Raw genomic sequence first — 16,673 nt, 5'->3', positions numbered from 1 at the left:
AAATAATTATTGCCGACGACCGCATGATGGCACAGCCGGCCAACGATTGATCCCAAGCTTACTGCCTTCTGCAATGGCGAATAGATTGGAGGGCTCGATGGCATCATCCTGACGTATCTCTCAAAGCAAAACTTCGCCTTCGAAATGCATCGGATCACATCGAGATATTGGAGCATGGATCTTCCAACACAGTTCCGTAAAGCAGAAAGTTTGGTCCTGGGAAAAGTACTTCTCTGATGGAAGGTGAGATCACGGAGCACCAGACTCAGAACATGTGAGATATTGCTTTCTTGATTCGAGAGATGCATCTATTCGTTCGGGCCAAATGAAAAGGACCCCACAGAAACTGAATGTACTTATTTCCGGAGCTGTCGCGGAGTTGGCAGTCAGATGATGCGTCGTGTTCGAGAATCCTTCTATTGAGGTTGAAGCACAGAATCCATATTGGAGTGTATGAGATGTCGCCAACAGCAAATTTCAAGGAAACCAAGTTTAATCAACATGATTGAAGGCCACTATCAGAATTTTCTTTTGACCTAAAAAAGCAACAAGAGGCAACTATTAGAATTCATCTCAAAGATCCACCAAACACCCATAATACGAGGTGATTATTTGTTGATCGATTGCATCCCCTAAATTTGGCACATGTAAGTACATTTCTTTTGTGAGATCTCATTTTCTAGCATTTGAGAATGCTTAATTATAGTTACCTTTTAACTATAATTAAGGAACAACTCCTGCACTATTACTGGCAGATGGGTTTTATTGAGAATCATACAAAAAGAAATTTCAGTAATCACATTAAAATAGATTTAACTATTTCATTTTTTTAGTACATGGATAATCAAATAATTTAAAATTAATAATTTTCTTCAGATTAGCCAACCGTCTCTTTAATAATATTATTCACGTTGAACATAAATATTAGAATTGTTTAATTAATTAAAAAAAAAAACACAGCACCTAGAATTCAACAGAGAAAGACTTGTAGGGTTTTACCAGTGAACAAAGCTCAATAGGGAGAACATCCAAGAATATGTTGAGAAGCTGATCCTGGCAAGTTGCTGAGTCTGAAAATAGAAGCAGATGGTGGAAGCTCCTGAGTTGCATGCATAAAGCACATCATGACCATTGTACATATCACAATACATAAGTGACCAAATCATTAGCTTAAAAAATACTCATAATTGCTTTGTTTACATGGGTGTTACAAAAAACCAGATCCTTCTCCTTGTAGCGGTCTGCCTCCACGGCCTGCAAACTTTTTTGGGCTAGGTTTGATTCCAGTCTGTGTCTGCAATTTTGCCAATTCCCTTACCTGAGATAGAATGGGTGTTGGTATTGGTACCGAAGTCTGTTTGCCGAAGTTCTTTGCCTGCAGGAACACAGAAAAAATGACCAGCATAAATGAGTTACTATCTCTTTTCAAATGAATCACAACCAAAACTGCCAGTCAGCCTCGAGTAATTATAATCAATAAAAGAATAAAAGATCCTAACTACTTAATAAATCCTTAGGGGAAATGGGTGCTAGTAGTTATCTCAAGGAAAAGATGCATCTTCAGGTCGGTTTCATAGACGGAATGGAAGGATCTGTTAAATAAAATACACAACTAAAACAACTCATGAAACTCACCTCTTTCTTAGTAGGGTATTGTGCTAAGCTGGCCCTCAGTAGGTTCCTCCATTTATCCTGAAGAAAGAAAAAACAACAAACAGTTATATTAATAACATTAAAGTTCAAACATACTTCATCTTCATAAGTTTGCTTGATTATGAGATATTAAAATTCCTGATTCAGAGATTGACTGTGTAGTTGAGAACTTGCCTTAAGATCAACAGAGGTTCGATACGAATAAGAGGCAAAGGCTAGTCTTCTGATCTCGGACCACCTTCCAGCTCCGTACTTAGCTACTCCATCGACTAGCTTCCGAACCTCACATAAAGTCCAAGCCCTATGATGCTTCCTCCTTGCGCTACCCTTAGGTGCTGGCTGTGTATTAGCATTACCGTATGTTGTATCTCCATTTGCATCTAATCCTTTATGGTGAAGATCTAAATCCTCTTCACAATTCAATGTTTTTGTATTCATTTTCACGTCCCCTTCACCAGCAACACTCTGGCACATGATGAATTCTATTGAGTAACATTGCCAATTTAAAATTCCAATGTGTGCATTCAGCAGGTTCAGGGTCATCAAAGATTGATGTATATTCATGTTTAAGACCAAAGGCTGATGCCCACAAAAACTACAGAGGCAAGGCAAAAGACATTGAGTTGTCATAACTAAGCATGGGTGGATCCAGAAGAAAAAAACAAAGCTTCAATATTAATACGAGATGATAAAAATGTGTTTGTGAAATCCTAGTTGGCATAGACTAAAATATTTTTAGTTCATTTAAAAAGAAAAAGTGAGATCATCAAATCTTAAAGCCAAGTGGTTAGTACTACTAACATTTTCCTCCACTCTGAAAGACCATCTTTTTTTATAGGGAAGTTTTCAGGACTCGTTAGATTCTAAAAAGTAAATAAAGAAGTCAGCGTAGAATTGGGCCTGGGAACATGTGGCTTCAGAGACTCTGTTCCATATAAATTGAAAAGGAACAACCTTATAATGACACCAAAGCCTACCCTCTAAGATTCAACAGTAATTAAAAATCTTGTTGAAAATACACAGAGCATTCCACTTGCTTAGGGCTGCATGATAAGTTACATATTGATTTACCAGCTGTAATATCTGCATTGGAACAGATACGATTTCCCTAGATCTGCTTCCATTACCGCTGCCTTCTTCCAGTGCAGGAATCATAACAGCTGTTTTTACCATGTGAGAGATGGTAGCAGGGTTGTATTCCTGCAAACAGGAATAAAGGATAAGGTTTACAAAACAAGAAAACGCCAAGGAGGTTTTCCACTTTGAGAAAGTAATTCAATTATCATAAAGAACAGGCCTTTTGAAAGCTTTCTCAAGTTAAAAAAAGTCAACTTATTGAGGTAAATAAGAATAAAGTTCCTGTTACATAATTCATCAAAAAGACAGAGCATTCTCATGTACTTTTATTGTTCTATGATTATATTGTTCATCAAATCTGCATGGTGCCATAATCGAATGATTCACTGCAATAGTGTTATAGAACCCCATTCTAGGTTCAGCTCAAACTCCACTAACAATCAACAATGATACTAAAAAGTAAAAACAAGTCCAGTCAAATCAGTTTCAGTTAAATGAAACTTGGATCATGCAAATAGATGGTAAATGAATGAAGATTCTAATTAATATCGTCGAATGATGTGTTCCATCTTTTTAGGATTCATGTATCATCCATAAAACAAGCAATAGATACATGCCTGTTAGGATTCAAAAGTTTATTGCAAACTCTTAATAATATTGAATAGATCTGTACAAAGTCCAACATAAGAACTGACAAGAAGCATGAAATTTCATATAATGTTGGGTTCTGGTCATCCACAAATGAACATGAACCTAATTTTAGCCATTACAATAAACTATCCCTGAAGATAATTATATTGAAAATGAAACATGCACATATGGAACTATTTCAATATAATTTTGAGTTTCAGTTCAAGGACATGGTTTTCATTTGACAACGTATATCATTTACGTACTCATAATCAAATATGAGAAGATTTTCAATCAATATTAGTTTGAAAATAGCACAAAAAATATTTCTCCATATAAATAGGAAGTTTATGCAATGACAACCTTGGTGAACACTTGCTTTACATGGTAAGGTGAAAAAATATACAACCCTCAGAAACTTACAAATCAAGTGAATGGATGGTACTTCTCAGACTTCAGAAAGATTAAGAGTCAAAGTCAGCATTAACAATTTTAAATAATCTCTCCTGTGGATATCCAGAGTTCCTCATGGGTCATGACAATGTTTGCTCATTGATAATGCAACTTATTTTTCGTCATTGCAATTAATGGTAAACAACCATAATCTCAGCGCATGGAACCCAATGTGACTTATAGCAAGGAAAACCTTTCAGGGCTGGATACTACTAGACAAAGAGTCTCATAGTACCATCAGGGAAAGGAGAAAAACCCTGGTGAGTATAATAGAACAGGAAAATGTGAGCTCCCAAGCAGTGGGAAAAGCAAAAGTCTGTTGATTGTAAAGGTAATCTCTGGTTTTATTCAATAACTAGAGAAATGGCATGATTTGCAGGTGACTGTCTTGGAAGGAAAGCCTATTGCTCATGTCTTTGGTGGTCATAACTTTGTATTTTATGGGTCAAAAAAACTGTGGCCCCTGATTGTCCAGTTCAGAGGATAACATCCACTATAAGGAGTCGCTTCCAAGAGTATAGATACTGCTGTATTGGCTAAGTACAATAATGGAAAGGATTTCCAGCCAAGTTTCCTATGGATGAAATAACACATTACAAATGTTAATCTATTATTCATTCACTAGAAAAACAAACATGCAATAGAAGTTATGAATATCACGGAAAAGATATATTCTGGTTTTAATTAACTTACAAATAATTAGAACTCATCATTATGACAAACAATAATGTGCAGTAACATTAAGGCATGGCCAAAAACAGGACCATGCATAATTAAACAATTTACATACCATAAGATCCACGAAATTCTTCCTAGGTTGCCTTCTTCTGGTTCTGAGCACATACGGTACCTCAAAACTGAATCCTCCCACAGATATATGCCTGGTTGAAAAGATTCTTCTTTGGGTTTTACCATCACGAACGGGCTTGATCTGACGTTTTGAAGGGAAATGACTATGTTCAGAAATTTTCACGCATGAATATGATTTAGCAGTACATTCCCTGGTCTCAAGCTCCGAGAGTTCCTCAATATACCGCTTCGTGGGCTTCCGCATCCTTTTGACAGCACAGTGCTCCATTTGACAATTTTCGTCATTCACATCATGATTTGAGGGTGATAATCCAAGTCTTTTACCAGACAATTGTTGGTCTGTCATATTGCTATTCAAGCTGGTTTTAAAATCTTGGGGACTGGCATTTATTACATGAATGTTCATTGATAAAGATTCAGCTTCATTTTTGGACTGTTGCAATCTTTCAGGTTCTCCTTCTTTTGACTCACTGAGAATTATTTTGTTGTCTTTGATAGTAAAACTTGCTGACGGAACATGACAGGAATTTGTTAACCCCATTGCTATCCGTCGCTTCAGCCACAATTTATCTTTAACAGAAGTCTGACGCCCAAAGGTAGTTCTAAAAGCCTCCTGAAGCTCCCGGATTGAAAAATTATCCAAGCAAATCTCTCCTCTTAGAATAGAAAATTCAGGGAATAAACTAGTGCAAGACTCAGAAATGGATGATTTACTAGATACTGCCTCGTTTGTGGGACCTGAGCATGTTTCAGCACTTCCTACCTCAAAATCGTGGATGCTATTAAGCTCCAGAGATCTTGGCATTATTTCCCTAGATGTAATCTCAGGTTGGAGCTTGTTATTACAGGCTTTAGAGTTCTTACATCTCTCAGATGCTGGATCCTCTATGGTCGTACATTTTGGAGAATGATTAAATGATTCACCCGACAACAATAGCTGCTCTTCCTGTTTAACTTTTTGCAACATCACCTTTATATTCTACAGGATAAGATTAAATACAAAAGGAAACAGTATAAAGGAACATAGCTCAGGAGCAAGAATGTCATGCTGACAAAATATAATTAATTGAATTACTAACTAAATATGTAAGATAAAAATGAACAGCTACTAATCATAGACAAGCTAAATTTCTACCCACAGAAAAAAAGACCATTGGACGTCAACTTCAGATGCTTCTACTCTATAGAGGTAATCAATATGAAGTTGACATCATCAAGTTCAAATTATCGGCACATGCCAAGTTTAGGGAAAAAGAGACAGATAAACTGAATAAGGAATTTAATTGCAGTTCAACAGATCCAACCTGAAGTAAATAATGTGCAGATTGTACTAATCTAATCTTCAAAGGTGTTTAAGCATACAACTCTTAATAACACTTGCTGATGACTTTGATTCCATGATATTTGTAACATGTAATGTAGATCCCTTTCTTACCTTCGCCTACGTCAGGGACATTTAATACATTGCATAATGTACACCATATGATTGTTTAGGATTAGCAATAGCTAATATTTGAAAAGAAGTCTTAACTATCTTTCTAGCAGACACATCTGTACAGTCGTATATGTATTTTATCCATATGATGATAGATAGGCACACTTAGAATACACGAGTATGTATGTGAAAATATATGTGCATCTAGAAAATATTATTTCTTCTCATGCACATATTTGCTTGTTTTCAATACAATCTCTACCTGCAAAGTTAGGCTGTGCAAGCCCTCATGCCTAAATTTGGCAAAGATAGACATCTGTTTATGTTGCACATTAGATCTGCAGTTCTTTTATATCAATTATAACTGTACTTTAAATGAGATATTTAAATGTGCATTCTGTAAATGGCCTCATTATGTTCCAGGAAGTAACCAAAAAAATATTGTTTTACAAATTTAATGTGGTTATCATAACAAGAGAAATGGTATTGATTTGCTTTCAATATGCTCATATCACCCATCAAATCCTAAACAGTGACTACAATTGTTAAAATAAATGATGATTTGCTTCAACATTTATGCCACATGCATATGAAAGCAAGATTTATCCAACGAAAGGTTTCACTTGTATCCCCCCAAATACAACTTAAGTGAAAAGGCAGGGAATCCTGATAATTCCAATAAGCTTGGTCAACATTGCATCGAATAAGATGTTATGCAAAGGATGTTCTAAGACAACAAAAGGCAAGTACAAACTTGGTTCATGTCCTCATTCTTATGATGGATACCAAGAAGGAACACGTACCTCAAGCCTAGCATTCAACTTTTTCGAATCATTAGCATTCCCAGATTGAATGATTCCTGAGACATGGAACTCAGTGAAATATGAACCTTGATAACAGAGAAATTGCATATAATGAGAAACAACATGACTCCAAACATAATGAAAGCTAGTGGTTTGTTTACCTCAAGCAGTATTACAAATTACAACTTGTAAGCTAAGGTAATTATAAAAACATTATTTATTACTATCTGAGAAAATTACTCAATGACCAAAAAGACATCTGATATAGCAAGTAATCTAAGTAAAATAACTAAATATATGATGATCCAAGCTAGTGAACCACATAATCCTATCCCATGTACCACAGACCAAGCTAATTGGCATACCCATGCTGACACCTATACCACACCCAGAATGGCCCATGTTCCAGATAACTTTGTCTACACCAAAAATCAATTATTTAAACTGATAAATTGAGGGAGTATATAATCCTTTTGCACAGATCTTGGTGGAGCAAAATGGAAGAGGACACACTGAAAATTCACAATTTACTAAACTGTTAACTGCAGATGGCTACTACATGATGTAAGTAAAAAAAGAAAAAGTTTGAACAAAACAGTAATCGTACCTACCTTATTTGAAGTGCACTCTCATGCATGAAATATCTGCTAACATATCCAACCATGCTTTTATGTGTAAATTTCAAAATATTGCATGCATCTTACTGGAGAGTAGCAGAGGTAATCATCATCAGGAAAGCCAATTTGCTTACTATTGCCAACTAAATTATAGTTAATTTCTACTGAGAATAGAATATTTATATGTGATGTATTAGCTTAAGTTCTAGTTCATTTGTGACATAAAGTATATGTGACAAAATATTATGCACCCATCAAACATTAAATAAAAAATTGTCACAACATAAGCCTCCTGTAAGAGTTAAACATAAATTTCTACAAGATAATATTTAACCCACCTTAAGTTGCAACAAGTAAATATTTTATGCAAGCTCAAGCTGAAGATATGGACCACAATACGAAATGATGATCACAGCCAGAGTAGGTTGTTGAAATGCAAATGATTGAATGACAAGAAATTCAAAAGGTTTTGTACCCTGATGCATGAGGCTATCAATGCGGGGTTTAGGAAGGGTCAATATATGCAACTTTAGCCCTACAAGTAGAGAGGTCAATTCTGTGACTTGAAACCTTGACAACCAGGCTGCAAAATAGCAAACTTGCGGTGCTGCGAAGGTTTAAATCAAAAGATTTTTCCATGATGAAAGAAAATGCAGGAGTAAGGAAATCAGTAACACGTGGGTCTAGAGTACCCAAGGGAGAACTGAATTGTTTTTTTCTTTACAACAAAAGCAGCATTGTTGCCATGAGCTAGCTACTCTTGATTTGAAAAAGCATTTTAGGAAGGGAACAAGGAACAGAGGTGAAGACAATAGCATGAAAAGCAATAACCATAAACTATTCTGAAGATCTATTGCCTGCGCAACAGTGATTTAAAAAGTATTAGGAGCCAAAAGATGCCAAGGTTCGAAAATGCCCGTGGCGCTAGGTGCTCGCCCAATCGAAGCGAGACGTTCTAAAATATTAAAATATAAAAATATATAATATTATTAATCTAATAAATAAATATTATTTTGTATAGTAATTAATAATCTACTATTAACAACAGTTAGAAGGGAAGAGTATAATTGTTAAAAGGGATAAAAAAAATATCACCCAGTGAAACCGACCATCATAAGTCAGAACTTAGAAGAGAAGCAGCGGACAGCAACAACGACAGCGAAGTCACGGACAACAAGAGGCAACGAACAACAGCGGAAGCTGAGGAGACTCGATCGGTAACAAAGGAAGACTTGGAGGCAACGGGAGAAATCGTCAGCGACGGAGGCAGAGGGAGAAACTGTCAGCGGCGAAGGCAAAGGGAGAAATTATTGGCAGCAGAGGCAGAGGGAGAAAGCGCATGCTAGGGTTGGGAGTTGGGGTCGCGCGCAAGCTTGGAGGTAACTGCATGCGTTAGTTGGTTCAATCGAACCAACTAACGCACATTTAATTGAACCTGGTTGCCTTATATCAATTGGGTGCTCGACGCCTGGGCTCGAGCGAGAACCCAGGCGACGCCTTATTGAAGTGCACCACCTGGCCCTTATATGAAGCACTCGGGCCTCGCCTCGCCTCGCCCGAGCGCTTAGGCGACGACCTGAGCACCTTTTTAAATCACTACAACGTAATATATTAATAATTTTGAAATACAGAATGAGGATTCTTTGAACTTTGAACAGGAAGCATTTGCAACTTTTGGTTATTTATATCAGGCTCAAAATTAAATGACTTCATGTGTCCAACTATTAGCAATAGAAGAGATAACAACTCTTTTATTCTTTGTTCAAAATAAGGTAAGGTAGTATGATAACCAACAAAGAGAAAAAAGACGGTGAGAAAAAGTGTCTTCAATTTGGAAAGTAACTGAAGCTGAAGAAGTACCATCATTAAGGAAGAAAAGGACATCTTCATAGGCAAGGAGAAAAATGCAGAGTATGAGGTCCAGCCATAACCAGATACATCTCTCAAGAGCCTAGCATAAAATAGCCCAGAGGCTGATGACAAATAGAGTATAAACTTCACAACAATACCGAATATAAACAAAATGAAAAAAAATTGTTATAGATATATTACAATTGGGAAGAGTAGTTAAAACAGAAAACAAGATGCTATTCAATGACTCAATACCTTCCAAGTCAGACTTGGAGAAAACTTCACCGGAAAGACATCCTTTATCATTCCTGATAGCTTTAACTTCCCTCTTCTCACCTTCAAGCAACTGCTCTACCTCCATAACCTCATCATCAGTAGCAGGAACTAGCCTTCCATCACCTTCAACCTGACGGAAAGATAACTTATGAGACATATGTCTCAGGATTTAGACACGGCAGATGGATAAGAGCTGGAAGTATCGAGATTCAATCATGAACCATAGGAGCAATTGAAACTGAAAGAAGGGACAAGGGTATAATTATCTTCTCTAAAGATGGTAGTATTATGAATTGTAAATGTAATCAACTTTAACCTTAATCTTTGTCATCTGGATTCAGGTCTATGAAGTCAGACACAATAAAGCACTAAATTCTGATATAGATGTGGCACTGTCAAGGGTATATACTAATGAAGCTCATGAAGCTAAAGTAAATATTATGGAGTGATGTATTACTAAAGAATTGGTTGCAGTATAATTGATCAAATTGATGTTTTGTGCCTATTATTAAATGAATGGCCATGGTATTAGTGAAAGCACCTATTTTCGCACTAAACTTTCTTACCATCACTAAATTCTATGAAGAACTATGCCAAAAAGAGCATATTAAAAAAAAAGGAAAACATACACAACTAAACGAGCTAACTAAATGAGGCTACCAATTACTTGATATTCTCCCTCCACTACCAAGTAATTTTCAGAAAGAGATTACTTCTGCACCTTCAAAATAAGATCAATTTGACCACAAGGCTAAATCAGCATTCAACCTCAAAATATGAGTCTCCTCAGATTCCGTGCAGAAACAGTTTTATTCCCATAATAAGATCCACTATATTTTTCACAATGTCTGATAGTAGGCAATCTCAAGATTCTTCAAATATTTTACTATTCTAAAGATCTATGGAGCAATGATCTTGCTGCTCGACATTTCTATGAGCACCTTTCCATGAAATAATCTATATATTACATTAGACATTCCTTTTCTTGAATGGAAGTATAGCTTGCTTAAAAAGAGATAAAGGACCCAGCAGATTGCAAGAAAGCCCATTACTCAATTTTAATTGTCCACCTAAATTGCACTATCACCTGATGTTTTGTCCATTTCAACATAAGAAGATTTGTTTGGATGAGATTGTCAATGTGTTAAAGTCGCAACTGGCAACCATCCATATTCCCTATTGATTCTCCCAATAGAAATTTACAGTATATTGTTCATGCATATTAAGACTTGTGTACGTATCAGTAATTAATGCTTTAATGAACATGTAGACCACTAAATGAAAGAGCCTTCCTTGTAAATCTCCAATACTCATCCTCAATGAAGATTTCAATTGAAACCACTCAATTATGCAAGTCAATAATATATAATATATATCCACAACACAATACACAATTTAGTATTTCAATATTTCAATTCTATAAGTACAATCAACTAAATGCAACTATTCCTTCTATTTCACAATATAATTATTAACTATATACATAAACAAGAGCTTCAAATAATCAAAATAAACACTTAGTCACTGACTAAAAATTTTGTCAGCTAGCAACAAATAATCAACACTATCAATTACCCGAACAAGTTGGTAAACCACGGGCTCTGAATCGCAGGTCTTGTTATCGTTATTCTCTTTGTCACCCTTCTCATCGCTACCCACCGTATCAATGACGGTTCCAACTGAATGCTCCATTACATGCAACTCAGCTCAACAATTGCTGACAACCAAAAACGGGGGGAAAAAAAAAAGGCTCTATGAGACCTAATAAACAACTTATATGAAACTTTAAAATTAAAAAAACCCACAAAAATTACAGAAACAACAACGCAGCGGACTTAATCTCCAAGCATCATTTAAATTAGCTTCACCAAGCCAAAGAACCAAACCCTAATCACCAATTCTGATGGAAAACTACAATCAACTAGCACCAAACTTAAGAAATCACTTGCAAAGCCGAAATCTTGCATGTTGAGATGAAAATCGCCATAAATCCCCAGAAAAAGATGGCGTAAGAGACAAGAAAAGTAAAGATGTTGACTGAAATCGTATTAGAACTAACAAATTGGAAGCGGAGGCGGTTCGATTAGCACTGGGACCCAACAATTGTAGATCGAGAACAAGGGAAAGAAAGGAACTGAGGAAGGCAAAGGAAAGAAGGGGGAAAGACAAGGGGATTCGAATGGAACGGATAGAGACGAGAGGGGGATGAGCTGGGGGCGCTTCACACACATGAGGGGGCGGGGGACGAACTATTTACCGTCGGGACCACGCGATTGAACGGTGATTAGAGCGGATACGGAAGACTTCAACGGCTGTGATGGACAGACGGGACTCTTTGCGGAGAGAAGGATGCAACCGGAACTGTCCTAATCGAGAGGAAATATGGTCGGTGAGAGTGCTGTGTGCATAAACCGTTTTTGCCAGCCTTGCCGATGGATGAGACGGTAATAATGAGATCTTATTTATTCTTCATCGATCCATCCAATAATTTGATGAATTCTTTAAAAATATTTATATTTCTATTATTTCTGATAGAGTCTCCTTTTTACTTTATTTTCATATAACGTTGATCATCTTTATCAATTTAGTCATTTTATCTCCGTTTGTTATCGTCTCTTATCTCATCGTTTATTACTTTTGCTTCATCGTCTTTATCTTATCGTCTCCACACTTACGATCACTTTCTCTATCGTGTCCTTACAAACTAGCTCAATTCTAATTGTGACGAGACCCTTAAATCCCTATCCCTTTTTTTTTTCGATCTAGTATCGAATAGAAGATAGTATATGAGCTAACGTGCACACGAAGCCCTCAAGCTCGCCCGCACCCTCACTCTCATCCATTGTTGTTATTGTATGGCCTCCTCCATTGCATCGTTGCGTCATTAGTAACCTCCCCCCATTGCTAGTATCACCCTCATCCCACTTCACTTCTTCCACTGTACATTTCTCCTCCTCCTTTTTACAATACTCTTGACATCTCTCATCGCACCGATAGTTAGGAGATCAAGGCCACTTCTCCTCCTCCTTTTTACAATACTCTTGACATCTCTCATCGCACCGATAGTTAGGAGATCAAGGCCACGTATTGTCACATGAGGCTCAAGTACCACGAAGATGTTGTTGTGAATGACCACAGGGCACTTTCATCGACGAGTTTCATGCCAATCTATGTTACCTATGCTAGCCTCTTCGACGGGGCTAAACTTCGATTAACCAAGATGTAGTTGGTGTTAGTGATAGGAGGAAGCTTCTAGTGAAGCAATGAGGTTGGTGAGGTGGCATGATGTTTGCATGGATGTCACGATCATAAGATATAAAGACAAATGGGTCTCATCACGAGATAGAAGTGACTATAGTAAAGTAAAAAATAATGAGAGACAAAATATAGTACTAAGGGTAATAATCTCATCTTTTAAACAATAACGAGTGCTACAGGAGAATAAAACTAAAAGGACATAAAACTTACATATATATTTTAAATTTATCCTAATAAATTAATTATGATGATTTTGTTCAAATAACAAAAAGAAAAAAAATATTAAGATATAAGCCCACCTAGCAGGTACACTAAGCAACGTCTTTTTTTTAAGTTATAACTTGACTGACGTCTTTTTTGAGATGGATGGCAAAATCCATCATTGTAAGATCTTAGATCTTAGGATGGAATCCAACCATAGCTGTATTGTTTCACTAGAAGGGAACCTTTGGGCACTTAAAATGGATTTGGCTGAGATGTCAGTCCACAGATGCTGCTAAGCCCATCAAAGCAGCGTTACACACTTTCATCCATACATGAAAAATCCGTTCACAATAGTGCCAACGATCATTGCTGTAACACCCAATCTTACAGTAAACGTTTCAGCATGTTTACATACTCTGCTTTCGTTAAGTTGCAAGTGCATTCTGACAGACTAGGCTTATGTCAATACTTACCACTAGGGAATTTTAGTTTCTTCGAACAGTGTAATTACCATATAAGCTCCTTTTGGCATGCACAAGATGCAGTAAAAACACAAAAGAAGGTGAGGAAGTGAAACATATTTCCCTGCTGCTTGTGGCTAGATCCACAAAAGCGGAAGAAAGACTGTAAGACGATCTTCTTCATTACTCTTTTGATGAACATCCCGTGCTGGAGGGTCAAATTTTGCATCCCCTGGTTGGGCCACTTTATCCGCAAATAATGTTTTTGATGAAGGGAGTTCTTAGGGGGCGGTGTCCTTGCATCCGTGGATATACATCTTCAAGGAAATAATATGCATGACCTGCTATCATACCCTACACTCAAGACGATAAAATTTGTTCAGCACAAGAAGAAAATTAATTAGTAAAACAAAAAATAACTGAATCATCATGCCACTTAAGTACCAAACTCATGGTACAGCCACAAACAAAGAGAGTGGTATTGTAAAAGCATGGCACATAACAGTTCAAAATCAATAATAATTAGAACCAGCAAAACTGACAGTACATCAAGAATGAAAAACAATGAAGAAATGCAATGAGGAGTGAACAGCCCATCTGAAATTCTCAATGAATAATGGGACCAGGCACTACCATAAGACCATGGTTGATCAATTGGAAACTAAGGAGAAGTTGGTACATCCCCTTTCTTCTTCAAGAAAATTAACACAGGCAAACAAACTTTTTCTATCATCATTGTAGAGCTTCCTAAATTAACATGTGGCCCTTCCAGAGTAAGATAAGAAATTAGGACTTCAAAGTTGCAAACTACTAAAAAATACCATTGTACCAAACTTTGAGATCTTTGTTATGTTAAGCCTCATGTGTTAGATAGTATAATCTGTAATGATAGTATAATATTGAATGATTGTCAATTGATTCAATTGAACTAGGTGTTAGTTGGTTCAATTGTAGCTCTCGTGCACAGTTCCCTTTGCTGTCGCTGTTTTGAAACCTTGATGCCTTTTTGACACCTAATGCTTTCAAAAATACTATTTGATCATTAGTTACTAGTTACTAGAATATCTTTTTCATGGGGATTTTTTGACTGATATTTACTAAGTTAAAAGAAAGCAGGCACAAGCCACACAACTTTGCTGTCATGGCACACAAATAACTTAAAAAAGAAAAGAAAGCTAAAACAAGAAAATAATTTTTTTTACAGTAATAAAACACCCAGTCAGCCTCGCACTTTCTTCCTCCTGTCTGATAGTTCTAGATTACATAGTTCATGATCGGTAAGGATTAGAAAAGTTATAGCTTCTTTCCTTCTATCAAAGCCCTGGTTTCCTTCAATCAACCATTTGATTTCTTTTTTCTTGTTCACTCTTACTTCTATTGTCTCACTGAAATCTACCATTTCCTTTATTTGTCCATGCTTCTCTGCTAACTTTATTTGTGTTGCTACAGAGGAATGTGAAAAAAACACAATATAAGATTTCTTCTGTTTTCAGTTTAACTTATTCTCAGCCATCCATGATGGTCATGACACTTCTCTTATGGCAATGGATAACAATGATTACAGTTTAATCAAAATTGACTGTAATGTATAACCAAATCCTAGACCATACCATCTACCTGAAAGCATGATCAAAATCAGATTCGGTAGATGAGACATTTCACATTCTTCTACAAGAAACTAAACCACATACATATTGCAATAACATTCACGAAGGTTTTAATCCAGAAGACACTCTCAGGCATTTGGATCAATCATAAATGGTGATAGGACATATTCTAGCATCTCTCCCGCAACAGCAATCAATCGCCACATTAGAGCCAACGTGGTGCCTCGGAGCTGACATGGCGCGCACGCCAACGTGACACCTCGGACCCGTACGAGACAGTCACCTGCACCCGCGCCGTCAGCATATACCTGTACGAGACAGCCGATTGCGCCCACGCCGCCCGAGGCTGTGCGAGATGACGCCACATAGTATGGAGCCGCTCGAGAACACGCGAAGCAATGCTGCGTGGTACAGAGCTGTGCAAGTCGGTTAGCGCTGTGCGGAGTGTACGAGCCAGTCGCCCAAGGCGTTGGCGGCCATTAACGGACTGCATACAACCAGCCCTCGATTGCGGGTATAAAAACCGACCTCCTGGCCAATGCCTAAGCACCTCTATACTGACTTAAGCTTCGGAGAGGTTGAGTCAGGAATTCCCCTCCCGACTTCGATCTATGTGCAAGAACCCGATGCGGAAGGAAGGACGAAGTGACTCCTGACTCTACCTCGGGGGGACTTGTCAGACAGTGCCCCAATCCGACCTACCGTTGATCCTCTCCAGCCGGGAAGCCACGTGGACAGCCTTGCGCACTCCGATTAGACCAAGCCGTGTTGACATCTCAGCACTTGTATTGCAACCAACATGACCATCGATTTCAGCAACAGAAATGTCAGTTCGAAGGATGCAAAATAATGTATGCTATCAATACATATATGATTAGATGACCGCAAGCTTTAGACCAACCCATTTTCCAAAGTAGAGGAAGTTTGTGACGAGGCGCCATATCTCATACTGTTGAACTATGAGTTTCGGTTTCAGACACAAACTATAGGGTGATATGATCTGGAAAATCCGAAAAAAGACAAGTTTTCTCTCGCCTTTACAAGTTCAAGACATAGCACAAATCTATCATTGCATCGCAGTTAATGACGAGAGGTCGAAAGATTAAATTCCTAAGAAGAAATCATACCGCTCGCAATCCTAACCCTATATCTAATCCAAGAACGCCACTAAAAGACAAAGACAATAAAGAATTCGCACCTCGAGGGATCACGCGACGGCGGTGACGATCGCGGTGGTGAGATACGACCGCGTGACGATGGGCATCTGCTTGGACCACTCCTCCACCGCTTGGAGCCATCGTTCGAGGCCTCAGAACGCAACCCCCCTCCCCCAACCACCTTATCCCGGAAACACAAGAAGGGGAAACCCTAGCCGTACTATCGACGGGGGATTTCAAGTCATTCGAAAAGCAATTTACTTTACCTACGACACCCATTGGGGTATTTAAGTCATTTTACTAAAGTTAGGGTTCGTCGCCGTCCACTCCCCCTATATATCGAGTAGGAGGCCAACACCGTCTCGCCACGGTCTCTTCTTC

General features: G+C 37.7%; 1 protein-coding gene and 1 long non-coding RNA gene across 8 annotated transcripts; both read right to left on the bottom strand.

Moving 5' to 3' along the window:
* Nucleotides 1-1,037: 1,037 nt before the first annotated feature.
* On the bottom strand, nt 1,038-12,010 carry LOC135581776 (uncharacterized). Of its 7 annotated transcripts, none has more exons than XM_065111636.1 (9): nt 11,863-12,010; nt 11,181-11,322; nt 9,585-9,735; nt 6,862-6,917; nt 4,604-5,602; nt 2,725-2,853; nt 1,828-2,118; nt 1,636-1,692; nt 1,038-1,375 (listed from the first exon to the last, which is right to left on the bottom strand). In XM_065111636.1, exons 2-9 carry the CDS (start codon nt 11,295-11,297, stop codon nt 1,208-1,210), a joined length of 1,968 nt encoding a protein of 655 aa, XP_064967708.1. In that variant the 5' UTR covers nt 11,298-11,322; nt 11,863-12,010; the 3' UTR covers nt 1,038-1,207. The 7 variants fall into 7 exon arrangements, with proteins under 7 accessions (XP_064967708.1, XP_064967707.1, XP_064967711.1 ...); XM_065111635.1 differs by lacking the exon at nt 11,863-12,010 and adding an exon at nt 11,665-11,837; XM_065111639.1 differs by lacking the exon at nt 11,863-12,010 and adding an exon at nt 11,665-11,837 and having other exon boundaries at nt 4,604-5,569.
* A 1,401-nt stretch (nt 12,011-13,411) lies between these two features.
* On the bottom strand, nt 13,412-16,493 carry LOC135614353 (uncharacterized). Its single transcript, XR_010487497.1, has 2 exons — nt 16,334-16,493; nt 13,412-13,882 (listed from the first exon to the last, which is right to left on the bottom strand). It is a non-coding gene; the product is annotated as an uncharacterized LOC135614353 (long non-coding RNA).
* Between the last annotated feature and the right edge of the window lie 180 nt (nt 16,494-16,673).

The sequence above is a fragment of the Musa acuminata genome, chromosome BXJ2-6, assembly GCF_036884655.1.
Source record: "Musa acuminata AAA Group cultivar baxijiao chromosome BXJ2-6, Cavendish_Baxijiao_AAA, whole genome shotgun sequence".
NCBI lineage: Eukaryota > Viridiplantae > Streptophyta > Magnoliopsida > Zingiberales > Musaceae > Musa > Musa acuminata.
Note: the sequence above shows the minus strand (reverse complement) of the source record. Positions and strands in the feature narration are given on the sequence as shown.

Excerpts from the sequence above, each read along its gene's own strand:
- LOC135581776 (XM_065111636.1), bottom strand. The coding sequence starts at position 11,297 with ATGGAGCATTCAGTTGGAACCGTCATTGATACGGTGGGTAGCGATGAG. Across the intron at positions 9,736-11,180 it reads TGGTTTACCAACTTGTTCGG|GTTGAAGGTGATGGAAGGCT; the intron begins GTAATTGATAGT and ends TCTTTCCGTCAG. Across the intron at positions 6,918-9,584 it reads CTCCAAGTCTGACTTGGAAG|GAATCATTCAATCTGGGAAT; the intron begins GTATTGAGTCAT and ends TCCATGTCTCAG.